Source organism: Cervus elaphus, chromosome 15 (genome assembly GCF_910594005.1).
Source record: "Cervus elaphus chromosome 15, mCerEla1.1, whole genome shotgun sequence".
In the NCBI taxonomy this organism is placed as follows: domain Eukaryota; kingdom Metazoa; phylum Chordata; class Mammalia; order Artiodactyla; family Cervidae; genus Cervus; species Cervus elaphus.
Window position 1 is genome coordinate 91,919,240 of NC_057829.1, and position 15,727 is coordinate 91,934,966.

At 51.8% G+C, this 15,727-nt stretch overlaps 1 protein-coding gene across 1 annotated transcript in view; it reads right to left on the reverse strand.

Annotated features, from left to right (window-relative positions):
• TCERG1L (transcription elongation regulator 1 like) overlaps positions 1–15,727 on the reverse strand; it is a 194,239-nt gene that overhangs the window by 25,554 nt on the left and 152,958 nt on the right. Inside the window, exon 8 of the mRNA XM_043926019.1 lies at positions 13,975–14,044. Within this exon, the coding sequence (XP_043781954.1) occupies positions 13,975–14,044 (70 nt within the window). The remainder of the gene's footprint in view (positions 1–13,974; positions 14,045–15,727) is intronic.

The following is a 15,727-nucleotide window of genomic DNA, read 5'->3' on the forward strand; positions in this document are numbered from 1 at the left end:
TGGATTAATCCAACCTCACACAGAATGTGCAAAGAAAAACAACTTGCTTGCTCAGCCCATTAGGGAATCTTATTTATAGACCAACGATTTCAAGAGAACTTACATTCTTTGCTTCTTATGCCATTATGTGGAATTTTGAAAAAAGAAAATTGCCAGTGGATTTGCCATTGTATCACACTCCAAAGGGTATAATTAGGATTTCTTTGTAATAAATTTTCATTAGTTAAAAATAGAAGTGTGGAAACAAGTCTTGCATTGTTGCAACTCGAAACAAGATTAATAGGAACATGTGATGATCACGGATTACAGCTTTTTCCACAAAATATTTTGTTCAGAACCACTGGACGCCTTCCAGACTGCAAAGCAATCGGTTCAATTAGAGTCAATCAAAAGCAAAGGCAAACTTGCTAAAAATATTTTTTACATCCTAAGTCTGAAAAACTTGGTACTAAAAGTAAATCCTAATACTGAAAAATAGAGTAAAGTCAACATCATACGGAGGGTGAGAGGCGTTGTCCCCAGGGGCCCCGCTGGGTACCTGAGCCCTGGAGTGGCTGTGGGGGTGGGGACCACTGCAGGGCTGGGGTCTCCTCACTGCAAGGGGAGGGGCGTGTCCCCTGCCTCCTGCACCCCCCTGGGAGACATCAGGGGAGCCAAGCCTCGCCCTGAGCTCTGCCCCCTCCCGCTCCCCTCCCTCCCCTCCCCCAGAACCGCCACGGAGCCGGAGCAGCTGAACCGCTCATGAGACGTGTGCCAGGGCTTCCTGACCCTGCCCGTGAGCCCAGGGCAGCGTGTTATTCCAGCAAATGCTCGAGAGCAGACGCAGTACAGCTAGATGCTACAGGTAGCAGATTCTTTTGCAGACGACGGACTTTCCTGTGTTTATCTGGGGCTGAGGGACTCGGGCCACTGGCCTTGGCACTTCTGTCCCTGCCTGGAGGCCAGTTCTTGGACCCACAGGCTTGCCTCTTCCGCCTCCTGAATGGTTCAGCGCTGCCATCCTGGAGTCAGCATGGTCACCTTGGCCAAGAAATTATGGCCATGGACCAGCTGCCTGTTACAGTTCAAAGGAAAGTGCTGTGTTTTTTTCCTTACTGTCTAGTCTACAAGGGGAGGTGAGGAGAGAGAGGAGAGAGAAAAGGAAGGAAAGAAAGAGGGAGGGAAGGAAGGAGGGGAGGAGAGAGGGTGGGAGAGGCTGACTCAGAATGCGGCATGGTCTTGGCAGCAGGCATGCAGTGGAGGGGTGCCTTTCTCCAGGCCTAAGGCCCCGTCCACTAACTCAAGCATAGGCACTTGCTGCTACACCAGGGCAGATGATGGGAGCACGCTGGACTGCATCTCTGGAAAAACAGTTTGAACAGGAAGATCCTGACACGCCTCCATCTGTGATGCTGATGTGAGCCTGTTTTTCAGTCCTGTTGAAATATTTAAACATCTCCATTCTGCCATCAGTTTATTAGCTCTTTCTCCCAATCTTGCAGTCCCCATAGATGTGATAAGCCGGCCTCCTGCATCTCTGTCCAATTTGTTCATAAAAATGTGCAGCAGGAAATGCCAAAATCTGATAACTCTGGCGGGTCCCACCAGCACCAGCCTCTCCCTACAGGGACAACCTCGCTTTCCTGCTGCTGATGAGCAGGGGCAGGATGGCCACCGCGCCCACCAAGAGGTCTGGAAAGCCCTGGCCGGCAGAATCTGTGTCTACTCCTTCCACAGCCGTCATCTGGGGTTTGTTGCTCCAGGACCCAAAGAGTTAAGGGTGGTGTGTCCTGTGGATCCTGCTGCCCAAATCCCTGACTCGCTCCTCTGCCCCTACCCCTGCCTGGCCAGCAGGTCCGCCAGGGTGGGGTCCAGGTCCCTGGCAGCTGACATGAGTTCCCTGCCAGGGCACAGAAGTGGGACATGTGGTTATTTATCCTCAAGATCCCGAGGAACTGAGACCCACAGGCTCATGACTTCCTAAATGATTCCTGGACATAAAACAACTCCTGAATGCTTATTTCCTTGGCATACTTTTTATGATTATTCATTATTCCAGGTGGGGCGCCAGATGCCAGATGCCGCCTGAAGCAAAGGTCGGAGATAAGGAGCACAGCGTGGCACAGAGACCCTGAGGCCCCATCAGAGGATGCCTGATATTTGCTGAAAACACAGTCTGACCCTCTCCTCCCACTTTACTTGCATCACCTCATTTAATCCTTCTCACAACCCTAGGAGGCTCATTTTACAGCTGGGAGAACTCAGATGAGGCATGTGAATTCCTCAGCACGTGACAGGTCTGAAAATAGTGATGGTGACGCTGATGATGGTGATGGTGACGATGGTGACGATGGTGATGGTAAGGAGATTGATGGTAATGTGATGACGATGTGATGATGATGGTGATGATGGTGACGATGGTGATGGTGTTGATTGTGGTGATGGTGGTGATGGCGTTGATGATGATGTTGATGGTAATGTGATGATGACGTGAGGATGATGGTAGTGATGGTGATGATGGTGATGTGTCACTGGTGGTGATGATGGTGATGGTCTTGATCATGATGGTGATGGTGGTGGTGATGGTGGTGATGATGGTGATGGTGGTGATGGTGGTGATGATGGTGATGATGCTGGTGGTGGCAGTGATGGTGGTGATGGTGGTGATGGAGTTGATGATGTTGATGGTAATGTGATGATGACGTGAGGATGATGGTGGTGATGGTGGTGATGGTGATGGTTATGATGGTCATGATGGTGATGGTGATGATGATGGTGATGGTGGTGATGATGGTGATGATGCTGGTGGTGGCAGTGATGGTGGTGATGATGGTGATGGTGGTGATGATGGTGATGATGCTGGTGGTGGCACTGATGGTGGTGATGGTGGTGATGGTGGTGATGGAGTTGATGATGTTGATGGTAATGTGATGATGACGTGAGGATGATGGTGGTGATGGTGGTGATGGTGATGGTTATGATGGTCATGATGGTGATGGTGATGATGATGGTGGTGGTGGTGATGATGGTGATGATGCTGGTGGTGGCAGTGATGGTGGTGATGGTGGTGATGGTGGTGATGGTGGTGATGGAGTTGATGATGTTGATGGTAATGTGATGATGACGTGAGGATGATGGTGGTGATGGTGGTGATGGTGATGGTTATGATGATCATGATGGTGATGGTGATGATGATGGTGATGGTGGTGATGATGGTGATGATGCTGGTGGTGGCGGTGATGATGGTGGTGATGGTGGCAGTGATGGTGAGGATGGTGGTGACACAGTGGTGATCATGGTGATGATGCTGACACAACAGTGACTCGACAGTGACAATAATGGCGATGACAATAGTGGTGATACTTCACCTTCATTGTCTTTGGCGCTTCTGACGATCCACACCAACCCTTCCCCAGGCTGGGTTCCAGCCTTCTGTTCAGCCGGATGACATTTCATCTTTTATTTAATTTAATCGATGGGGAGAATCTGTTCTTTCCTCTGGCAAAGAGGGCTAGGAATTTATCATCAAAATGCTGCCAGGCTGTAACTCCGGTGTGAGACATGATATAAAATTCTGCAGGAATCAAAGTTTCTGTGAATCTCTGCCTTGTGGGGCCTCAGACACTCTGTCATGTGGCTTGTAACAAATGGTCTACGGATGAGGCCAGCTTGGAAAGATCTGTGTTCTCTCATTTTTAGCCTTGCCGTTGTAGCGTGGGAGGGTGTCTTTGATGCTGTCAGAAGACCGGGCCATCAGTCAGGTGGTCTCCAGGCCCTCAGCTGGGCTGGGGCGCAGGGCACCAGCTTAGCTGGTACTGCTCATCTACGTGGAGGTCCAGACTTAAAGCCAACAGTGGCATCAAGGAGGACGCCTCCCCAGGATGGAGTCTTGGCCAAGGGCTCACCCAGGCTCTCGCCCCAGTCAGAGAGCCGTGGGAGCTGGGCAGGAACTGCTGTCCCTGGCCTGATGGAGCAGCCCTGGCACCCAGTGTGCAGAGACGGGGCCCTGATGTGGGCAGAGATGGCACTCTAAGGTGGGCAAGAACGGGGCTCTAAGATGGACAGGGACAGGGCTCTAAGGTGGGCAGGGATGGGGCTCTAAGATGGGCAGGGATGAGGCTCCAAGATGGGCAGAGACGGGGCTCTAAGACGGGCAGAGATGAGGCCCTGACATGGGCAGAGATGGGGCTCTAAGATGAGCAGGGACAAGGCTCTAAGATGGGCAGGGATAGGGCGCTGACATGGGCAGAGATGGGGCTCTAAGATGAGCAGGGATGAAGCTCTAAGATGGGCAGAGACGGCGCTCTAAGACGATCAGGGACGAGGCTCTAAGACGGGCAGAGACAGCGCTCTAAGGTGGGCAGGGATAGGGCCCTGATGTGGGCAGAGATGGTGCTCTAAGATGGGCAGGGACAGGGCTCTAAGACAGGCAGGGACGGGGCTCTAAGATGGGCAGAGATGAGGCCCTGACATGGGCAGAGATGGGGCTCTAAGATGGGCAGGGACGGGGCCCTGATGTGGGTAGGGACACAGACCCCCTGGAGGAGCAGGCTGAGGCTTCCCGGCTGCAGCCTGGGCTGTTTCAGAACTCAGTACTCCTTCTCCAGCCGGGGCTCACTGCCCCCAGCTCTGTCTGACTGCTGACCGCTGACCACCTGGCCAACCCCCTTCTGCCCGGCCCTGCCCTGCTCCCCTCAGCCCTGCTCGTCCGGCCCTCGCCCCACCCCCTGACCCCCGAGGTGGTGACTCCTGCCCGGGAGAGGCTCTGGGGGTCACGGAGCTGCTGTCCACTCTCCTGAGGCCAAGCAGCCCTTCCACAGGGGTGACCACACTCACCCAGCCTTCTGTCCACGTGCTCAGAGCCCTGGGAACCAGGAGTCACGCGGGTGGGGGGGAGGGGATGAGGGAATGAGCAGACCACCCCCGGCCCCCACCTCACCGAAGCCCAGTCAGCGCGGGCCTTTGGAAGGATGGGGGGGCGGGTGCCAGCTGCAGGCACGCTTGGTCTCGGAGCCCAGGGTTCCTTCCTGGGGAGGCCGCCTGGAAAGCGTGTCTCTGTGCGGGCAGGCGGCCCCTCTGGGGTGGGGAGGAGACCCTGTGAGCACCATGGGCAGGCGCCCCAGGGTCCAGAGACAGGTGATGGGGCTGCTGGAGAAGGCCCTGCCCCCACGTCTGCCCCCAGCCCGACTGCAGATGCTACATGGCCGTCTTCAGGGTTTGTCGGCTAAAGCTGAGAGGACCCCCTGGCGATTACAGGTCCTCAGGCAGGTCCTGGACCCTGTGTGGCCGCCCGCCTCGTCTGGGGACTCACACTGGCAGCCTCAGAGCACCAGCAATGTCACCCAACAGGTGACAAGAGACAATACCAGGCCCCACCAGCAGGCAAGTCCCACCATGCCTTTCGCTGCATCCGTGAGGTCACCACACTCTCAGCCCTGAGAACCAGCCAGGGTGCCCTCCGGCTGAGGGTTTGCCGTGCATCTCACAGACGCAGCTTCATCACTTCTGTCACAACAACAGCGAAACCCAGACCACCCTCCTGCCCCCACTGGCTGCAGCCAGAGTCACCTTTGGGGGCCCTGGAGGACACGTGATGGCCCGATCGAATCCGTCATAAGACACAGGATGCTAAGGGGTTCCTGTCCTGAGGCTTAAGACCAAACAGACCTCATGATGTGAAATACAGCAAAGGATGCTTTTTAATCTGTCCGAGTCCTCACACAAAAGTAGGCAGAGCTGTCAAAACAAGAAGCTTGCAGACTGTGTCCTCGCAAATTACGGGGTGAGGGGTCCCCAAAACTTACACTGTGAGCAGGCGATGCCAGACCATGGTGCCAAGGACCCTCAGGGCATCCACAGCTGCATAGGGAAGCGGGGAGGAGCCCGAGGCCCGTCCCAGGGCCCAGAGCCAGCAAGGCCGTCCCGGGTCACCATCCTGCTGCAACCATCCCAGCTCACTTGGAGCTACAGCACCGGTCACCGTCTTGCCCCACATCAGGTCAGCGAGAGAACCATGAGCGAAACACATCCTAGACGTGCATAGGCAGAAGGAGCCGGAAGACAGCCCCACACTCCAATGAAATGTTTACTGATTCTTTGAACAGGCGCTAAAGTTTTCAAAGAAGATGATGGATGCTATGAAATAGCAGCACATATCAGAACAGACAAATTCAGTGGGAAAAGGGATACTGGACCAAAGAAAGATAGGAAAGACATCCCAGAGACCCAAGAAATTGGAAATAAAAGGGGAAAAAACACTTTGAGAGCCAAGCAGTGTACTTGGCGTCACCAATATGGAAACTCAAAGCAATGAAATAGAACGAACGTTAAAAAATAATTCAAGAAAAATACCTTTATGTAGAAAAAATGCACACCTACATTTTGAAAAGGTATACATCCTACCTGGGATAATTACCTAAGAATCACCAAGAGAGAGACATACTCTGTCTCTTAAAGGCTAAAATTAAAAACAAAAATGGATTGAAACATACCAGCTATGTGTAGATCTAGGAATTGATAATAAATCTGTCATCATTGGAGGATGGTGCTAGAGAAACAACACAGTGTTTTGAGAATCAGTATTAAAGGGAGTGAGTGATGAGTGAAAGCGGCTCAGTCGTGTCTGACTCTGCAATCCCATGGACTGTTGCCCGTCAGGCTCCTCTGTCCACGGGATTCTCCAGGCAAGAATGCTGGAGCGGCTTGCCATTTTGTTCTCCAAAAATTAAAGGGAAGGAATCAAGAATTTACTTTGGGTTTTCTATTTGAAGTACACCTCAAGGGAACCAAATGGTTTATGAAGTTATGTTTTTCTTTATAAAAGTAGGCAAGGTGCTAAATGAAAATGAGATAATATAATTGAGACATTAGCATGAAAAAGTCCTTTTAGAAAGAAAGGATGAGGGCAAGTCACCTGCTCACATCACAGAAGACAGAGGATCAGACATCAGATGCCTCTTGACAGAAGGAACTCAATACTACCATGAAGGATTCTTGCCCAAATACTAATCCAAACTCGAACTGATACAGCCTCCAGATCTGCTATAGAGTCACGGAACCTACCAGGTCAGAAGAACCAGTTAAAGCTCATCTTGGAGATCTAGTGATATCCGTGAGCCAAGGTCCAGACTATGGGAGATTCCACAGTTAAGAAGAAATTCTGATGTCTTTAAAAACAAATGGGGGGAAAAAAAAAAGCTGGAGCCAAAGGGAACAAACCTACAGACAAAAATAAACTTAGGAGACAGTCATGGAGGGCTGGGTACAAACAACTTTGCCTTGACTTGAAAACTAAAGTTTTAAAATAAAAAGTAAAACAGTGAAGGAAATCTGAACAATATCTGAGAAGCTATTTGACAACAGTAAGTTGTTTGGTAATATTTGTCGTTTATTTTTTAGGTGTGAGTGACTATGATTGCCTTTAAAAAGTCCTTATAGTTTAGTCACGTGTCCTGATATATTTGCAAATAAAATTTATACGATAGCTGGGGTTTGCTTCAAAATATTCCGAGTTGAGGGGTAAGGAGAACTAAAGATGAACAACACTGACCTTGATATAGTTGTTGAAACTGGGAAGTGTGTATATGGGAGAGTTAAATATCCTGTTCCATTTGTTATGAAGAACTTTTCCATAGTAAAAAGTTAAAAAAGGGCAAATAAACTGTCTTCTTCATTGGGTGTTTGGGGCCACTTGCTCTGTGTTGGGCCTTTCCCAGCACGTGTCTGACAGCTGGATGGACTCAGGGCCGAGGACCGGCCCCTCCCATGATCTCAGGATGTTTGCTTTAGTAGGAATCGTGGCAGCCGGGCCTCTTGACTGCGCAGGTTGCCTTTCCCCTCCGCTCCCGTGTCTCTCCAGCCCCTCCCGGCACTGACAGCACGTCTCCCGTGTGCCCCAGCCTCTTCAGGTCCAGACACCGTGCCTCCTTTCCATCACTGCAGCAGCAAAGGCCATCCCCACCTCTCCCTTGCCTTGTGAGGCTGAGCACATGTTCCAGCAGGAGGCATCACAAGCTTGGACAGAACTAAACGATGAATTTATAATTTAAGGGACTTCCTTGGTGGCTCAGATGGTAAAGTGTCTGCCTACAGTGAGGGAGAACTGGGTTCGATCCCTGGGTCAGGACGATCTCATGGAGAAGGAAATGGCAATCCACTCTAGTACTCTTGCCTGGAGAATCCCATGGACAGAGGAGCCTGGTAGGCTACAGAACATGGGGTCGCAAAGAGTTGGACACGACTGTGCGACTTCACTTTCTTTTCTTTCAAACTATGAATTGCCATAAAGAGGGGAAATACATTCTTCCTCGTGGGAGACAAGAAGGAAGACTCTCCTAGATGACTGTACAGTTTCTCCTCCAGGACCATGTGGGCATGCTCTCGACTGCTGAATGGAGCCCCCGAAGAAGAAGATTCTACAACAGCCAACCCCCCTTCTCCCCCACCCACACAAGCGAAGACAGACCCTGACTTCATCTCAGAGCCACGCGTCTGCTGCCAGCAAGCAAGGGCCCTGGGAACATCCTGCCGCTCTTGTCGTGTCTGCTACAGGGGAATTCGTGACAAGCGCTGAAGGCCAAGTGCTTACTGAACACCAGGGTCAAAGGGAGTGAGAGGCAGGCTGAGAGATCTGATAAAGGACCAGTGAAGAAGCCCCAAGGTCAAGGGCTCCATTAGAACTGATTCCAGAGTGGTCTCCTGGTGGTCAGATTTCAGTTTTACCCCCATGTGGGTGAAAAGCTTTATAGAGACTGGGAGGAGAACTCAACCCATTCACTCAAACTCCAAGAAACGACACCTGCTGTAGTAAGCGAGAGGGTGATGGATGGGTCTCAGGATTTATGCTGGCGTCTGGTCTCCCTCTCAGAAATCCACAAGTTTCATAATCCTTTTTGGGGAGAAAATAAATGCCAGGGAATATTGATGCTTCAATCTGAAAGGACAAACTAAAATCTCGTGACAGATGACCTATGTGCACACAATCTTCTCATAGCCAGGCATCCGTGGAATGTCCTCGGCCCAGGTAGGAGGCCCTAAAGACACAGGGCACAGACTAGTCACAAAACTGCAGGGGTCCATTGAGAAGCAACTGGTCGGCTAAACTCATGAACTGTGTACAAAGTAGGAGCTTGAGATGCGCGTGTGCTCAGTTGTGTCTGACTCTGGACTGCAGCCCTCCAGGCTCCTCTGCCATTAGGATTCTTCAGGCAAGAATACTGGAGTGGGTATCCATGCCCTTCTCCAGGGGATCTTCCAGACCCACGGGTCAAGCCTGGGTCTCCTGCATTACAGGTAGGTCAGGGTAGGTAAGTGGATATTAATTCGTTTCCTGTGCATGTCTGAGGCCACAAAGAGATGCACAGTATCCCATCTTCTGAAGAAAACCAGACTCCACACTCGCATTGGAGTGTAGCTCATTCTCTTATTTTCTTGGATTCTTTAAAGATATAATTTTATAGCAATCTTAATTTGGAGTTACGTATTTTCTAGCACTACCTTATAGCACTGCAGAGAAGCCAAGGTTGCACGTTCTCAGTAGCTAATTTTTCTGGGATTCTGGAAACCCATGTATATGGAAGTGAAAGGGCTCAACTCATGGTTCGTACAAAGACACGGTTCAGCACGCTGGCTCCTCCTCCCTGCCCACACTCGCTGACCGTCACCCTTGCACTGGGGCGGAGAAGGGGCAGCTGTGGGGTGTAAAAAGAGTATTTCCTTTTCTCTCGTGCAGTTGACTCTCTCTAGGTGTGGACTTGATTTGGGGACAGACTCAGTGGTAGTGGCTGTGAACCCTCCAGACACTAAATCATTTTGTCTTGTCCTGTCTTTTGGGTGATGGTCTTGCTTCTTTCATCCTAGACGGAGGCTCTCTGACCCAGGATAGGATGCAGAATCACAGCTCGGTCCAGGGGACATGCTTTGGATGTGCCTTGACCATCTTGGTTTGTGAAGAGGAGCATAATGGAGGGTATATTTGGGGAAAACAGAAAAATGACCCCAAGAGCACTTCTTGCTAATTTCTCACTCCTCAGTCTCCAGGTACGGCTGTAGATGACCCCACGGGAGCGCCTGTTTGATGTTAAGGTTTTACTCTACAAGGTCAACTTTGCTTCTTACCTCCATGGCCATCAACTCTGTGTCCTCAAAGTTTACAAACTACTGCAATAAACAATGTTCTGGGATTCCCAGGTGGTCCAGAGGTTAAGAATTTGTCTGACAGTGCAGAAGGCTCGGGTTCAATCCCTGGTCCGGGAAGATCTTTCATGCAGGGGAACAGCTAAGCCTGCGCACCAGTTCCAGAACCTTGCTCTAGAGTCTGGGAGCTGCAACTTCTGAAGCCCGTGTGCCTAGAGCCTGCGCTCCACAAGACGAGCAGCCCTGCAATGAAAAGCCCGCATCGCAGCTGGAGAGGAGCCCTACTAGCTGCAAGCAGAAAAAGCCGTGTGCAGCCGTGAAGACCCAGCACAGCCAACGACACATAAATAGATAAATATTTTTAAAAAAGAAAAAAAAAAAAAAACAACAACAAATGTTTCAAGCCAAGAGATTTCTTTTGGTCACTTATAATAAAAGACTTCTATACCAAATGGCATAAAAACATAAATAAATTTCCAAAGCTGTGGGGCCAACGATATTTGAAAACTCAGAAGAGCAATTTCACCCTGTCCTGCTATGGAAAGCCATTAATTTAGCAGGAGTCCCTTGGCTCAGCAACTGGCAAAACCCGGCACATGGAGAAGGGGCTGGAAGACCTGCATACCACTGGCAATTTCTTTTCTAACATGTTTTGTGGATAATCTCACTCTAGTTTTTAAAACCAAACGACATACTTTTGCTGAATCCTTCAAATAATTCAACTCAATTATTCGAAATAAATTCTAAGTTCTTTAACTAGTGCATTTGAAAAGCAGGTCTTGAACGATAAAAAAACTTTCACGTGGGAAACCAGCAGAACCCCTGGGCACTGCACACAAAGGGGAGATGCAAGCAATCAATTTTCCGGTCCCAGGGAAGGCGCACAATTGTGCATCACAAACACATCCCATTAAACAGTAAATAACAAGCCGTCTGAAACAGCACTCACCGGTAGCTGAAAATATTGGGGTAATTTGAAAGCTTGTCACTGTGACATATTTCCCTTCCCAGGGAATGTTAGGAAAAGTATCATTTGGATCTGAATTACAGACACAGCTGATTTAATCCCATTTGCATAAGAATGTCCAAAATGTATATGAATGGGGCCAGGATGCATGGAGCAGGGAGCAGCCTTCAAACCCTGCCTCGTCCTTTAGAGGCCAGGATATGGCAGCTGGAGTCACACTTGGCAGGAGCATTTTGATGAGAGAAATTACGTCACACGTACAACAGGGAAGGGCAAATGGGCTGATTCCGGCAGGTTCTCTGGAGCCTGGCCTCTTACTAGTTAGGCCAGCATCTACTAAATAAAAATGCACAAAAGCAGACAGATGCTTGAGGAGTCCTTGGGCGTACTGGCAATGACCTTCCCCAGAGACAAAGAGGCCAAGATGATGCTGGTGTCAGCCCCCACGGGTGACGAGCTCTGAGCCACGGAGCAGGCCCGGTGGGGAGGGAGCTTCAGAAAAAGCCCCACAAGGGCGAAACTTCCCCCAGAGTGAGCACAGTTTGTGTAAAGCGGCCCAAAGGTGAAGGATCGGGACTCCCAGAACATTTCAGATCCTGAGTCCAACCCAGCACATCCACTGAAGGCTTTCCCTTCCGAATCTCAGAGGCAGAACAGAGCAGAGTGACCCGGGAGTGAGCCCTGAACTGCGGCGGGAGCAGGTGTCTGGGCGCTGCCCTCACACATGGAACCTGTGGGCCAAGAGGGCCTGAAGACCCACGGTGGCCAAAACTCCATGAAAACCCCTGTGATGGCTTCAGAGTCAGTGCTCACTCATGGAAGAAGTCTGATGAAAACTGAGATGAACGCTTTGACGTTACTTAAAAGCCAAGTGTGCAGAATTTGGGGGCAGTCCCATAGACAAATGAAGCGAACTGGACAATGTAGGAGGACTGCCCAGTTCTCTGGAGCTCAGTGAGTCCTCCCTCCTGCAAAAGTTTAAAAACATCCCATAATGGCTAGATTGCTATTTCTCTTGTGCCTCAGTAAGCTTGTCTTGTTTTTAAAATTATACACATTTATTCAAGATCGCAGAGATGGACGCAGCTGCCGCAGGGTCTGAGCACAACAATAAAGTGATCACAGCTTGCTTCCTGTCCCTGGAGCCCTTGACGCCAGAGAAGGTGCTTGGCGTCCATCCTCTGTGGCCTCTGTCACCCCAAAAGTGACTGTGTAAGGACAGGATTTGGGGGCCCAAGAACACAGAGGCCTGTGGGGTGAGTGGGGTCAGCCTTGCCCCAGCGCCGCAGAGAGACCGGCCAAGCTGCAGCCCCTGATCTCTGTCAGCTGGAGAAGGAGGCCCTGCCTCCCACCCAGACTGCCCCCAGGACTGGGGGAGGACACTGCTTACCCTGCCCTGGACTGTTCTCAGAAACTGCTGTGGCGTCTGCTTGGCATCGGTTAAAGTGACCATAAGCCTGCACCTGGTCAGCAAAATCATTTGTGAGGGGTGCTAGTGGGGAAGGCCAAAGACAGTGCAACAAAAGGGACAGGGGCCCTTTGTTATTTAGCCACCCAGTCGTGTCCAACTCTGCAACCCCATGGACTGTAGCCCGCAAGGCTCCTCTGTCCAGGGGGATTCTCCAGGCAAGAATACTGGGGCGGGTTGCCACTTCCTTCTCCAGGGGATCTTCCCAATCCAGGGACTGAACCCATGTCTGTCTCTGCTTGACAGGCAGTTTCTCTCCACTGAGTCGCCAGGGAAGCCCCGGTTGCATAGGTTTGTGGCAGCCATCAGAGAGTCCAGCCCTGACCCCTGACCCCTGACCCCTGAACCCTGCTGCCAGCCCTCCTCCCCGACAGGGGCGTCCTCTCTGCCTCCCTCTCCCACTGTCCTTCCCCAGGAAACCACAGGGCAAGGACAGAAGAGGAGAGAAAGGGCATCGCTTCCAGGTCGAGACTGCGTTTCCCTTCACTGCTGTACACGTATGTTGTTGCAAAAGCCCAACCTCACCCAGGGCACGTTTTAAAAGAGAAGATACACAGTCAAACTCCCTGACAGCTGCTCTGGGACTCCTGCCGCTGGCCTGGGGTGTCCCCTGACAGGAGCAGGTGCCTGGACCCCCGGAACAGGACTGGGTGTGCCACTGGGCGGGACGCAGACCATTCTGCGGTCATCGGCACCACATCTGCTCAGGAAGTGGTCTTGTGGGTCCCTTTCAACCTCCCTCATCCTCCCTGCCCCGTGCCTTTCATCCACCTGCCTTTCCAGAAACTCAGACTCATAGACCTCGAATTTTACTCCTTTGCCTGGAAGTGAGTAGGGAAGGGCCACAGACTGGTCTTCCAGGATGGCCAAAGCAGGAACAGCTGCCCCTGGCTTGAAGGGAGGCTGACTTCCTCCCTTCTGTGCTGTGCCTGCAACAGGTCGTAACAGGAAAACTTGGGTGGAGAACATGTTCTCCGGGAGCCACTGCAAGCCATCCGTCCTCACCCAGGCGTCAGCTGCCTCACTGATGACACGTCTGATTTGAGTTGAGAATCAACCTGAATGGCGTTACTGAATGGAGACCTGGTGGAGTTACTTTGCCCAAAGTCACGATGCCAGCCAGCCACAGAGCCGGACCTCTGACCCAGAGCTGCAGGACCCCCAGCCCACCCCTCACCCAGCCCCACGCAGGACCTTGATGGCTCCGTCCACTCCTCGGGGCCCTGGGAGCAAGGCCAGGGCTGAGCATGGCCCCAGGGAGGGTGGGGAAGGAGGCACCATCCACTGCAGATGTGGGGCCCCCAGAGTGGCTGGGACCCCCACCCTCTTGTTTGGGGTTGGACCCATTCCCGGCTCAGTCAACAGAGTCAAAATGATCCTTTCCTTTCTCAAGGAAAGACGCACAGGGAAGGATGTGGCCACCTACCGATTCCTCTTGGTTTTCACATCCGGGTCTTCCCTGCCATCTTCAGAACTCGATCCATCACTGGGCTCGGCTGAAAGAAAGTCAGGTTCGCACGGTCAATACGGAGCTCATGGCTTTGGCAAGCCACTGGGAGGCACCACTTCCAGCAGACTCAGCTTGAAATTAGGAAAACAGATTTCCCTTAATGATGGACCTCAGTCTTTTAACTATACTAGTGGGTTTCTCTTAAAGCTGGACCTCAATCCTGTAACTATACTAGCAGGTTTCCCTTAAAGAGGGACCTCCGTCCTATAACTATAATGACTATACTAGCGGGTTTCTCTTAAAAATGGACCTCCGTCCTATAACTATATAACTATACTAGCGGGTTTCCCTTAAAGATGGACCTCCGTCCTGTAACTATATAACTATACTAGCGGGTTTCCCTTAAAGATGGACCTCCGTCCTATAACTATAATAACTATACTAGCAGGTTTCCCTTAAAGAGGGACCTCTGTCCTATAACTATACTAGCGGGTGTACTCCTTCTATATTTCAGCAGGAGAGAAATCTGTGCTGCTTTTGTGCACAGAAAAGTCATCTCTAGCTGATGGCCATGGAGAGACTGCCAGACCCTCCAGAAGGGTGGGTGAGGGGGTGTGTCCAGTTGACCCCACCCCTTGCAGGACGCGGGCCTGGACCGGCCCTTCTGTCCAAGCTGCCTCCGCGCCCCTGTGCTTGAACCACAGACCCAGGCTCCCCCTTTGACTCCTGCAGTGAAGGACCCAGGTTCTCTGCACACGGCCGCAGACCGCTGCTGCCTACTTGTCTCCTTTCTAAGAGCCAGATTGATTTTGAAGTCAGGTCCCTTCCTTACACCCTGAAGAGGCTGGCCCTGTAAATGTTTGATGAGCTTTCGGAATGAAAAAGTAAAAAGGTGCTTGGGTGTTTCATATTTGTCTCCAAAAGGAAAGAGGAAAAATGAGTATAAAGATGGTTCCAGAGCGTTATTATTTCGGTCCTGACAGGCTGAACGATGCCCAGACGCTCCTGGCATCACAACTGTCTGCTCGCCTGCTTTTCATTCTGTGTCTGTCGTCCCTGGAAGCCACTTTCTCGGAAGCACGTCCCCAGCGGGCCCAGGGGCAGGGCTGGGCCACCGCAGCCCGCACCGTGAGGCTCGAACCCACATCCTTCCTGGGGAGGCTCTGTAACGAGCTCATAATGAACGTGACGTTTATGGGGAAAGTATGAATATCCTTGGCGGAGAAGCCCTCCACTGCTTTTCTTTTCATAAAACCCGACAGGTGTCCATGCGCACTGTCTGCAACCCCAACAATGCCTCCAGCTCCGGCCCCGTCCATTCTCCGGCTGGCTCTCAGGGCATGGTGCAGGGCTGAGGCAAGATGAGAAGAGATGTGAGTCACGCCCTAGAGGTGCCCAGCGAGCCCGGTCCACCCAGCCTCTGGGTTCTGGCGGCCTCTTCCCACCAACAGCCTGTCCATGCCAGACCCTGCGCTGCCCAGCGCAGCACAGTCAGGGGACCCAGGAGACTCCCTCGGAGGGATCCCAAGCCCAGAGCAGGGCCCCCCAGGCCCTGGCACCAGGGACACGTGGGCTGGAGGACAGGGCGTCCTGCACACCTTAGGGGCTGAGTGGCATTCCTGGTCTCTATCCCCGGATGCCTGGTACCCCTGCCAGTACTGACAACCACAAGTCTCCAGAAATCACCCAAAGTCCTCCAGGGGACAGAGCGCCCCATTCCCCAGCCCTG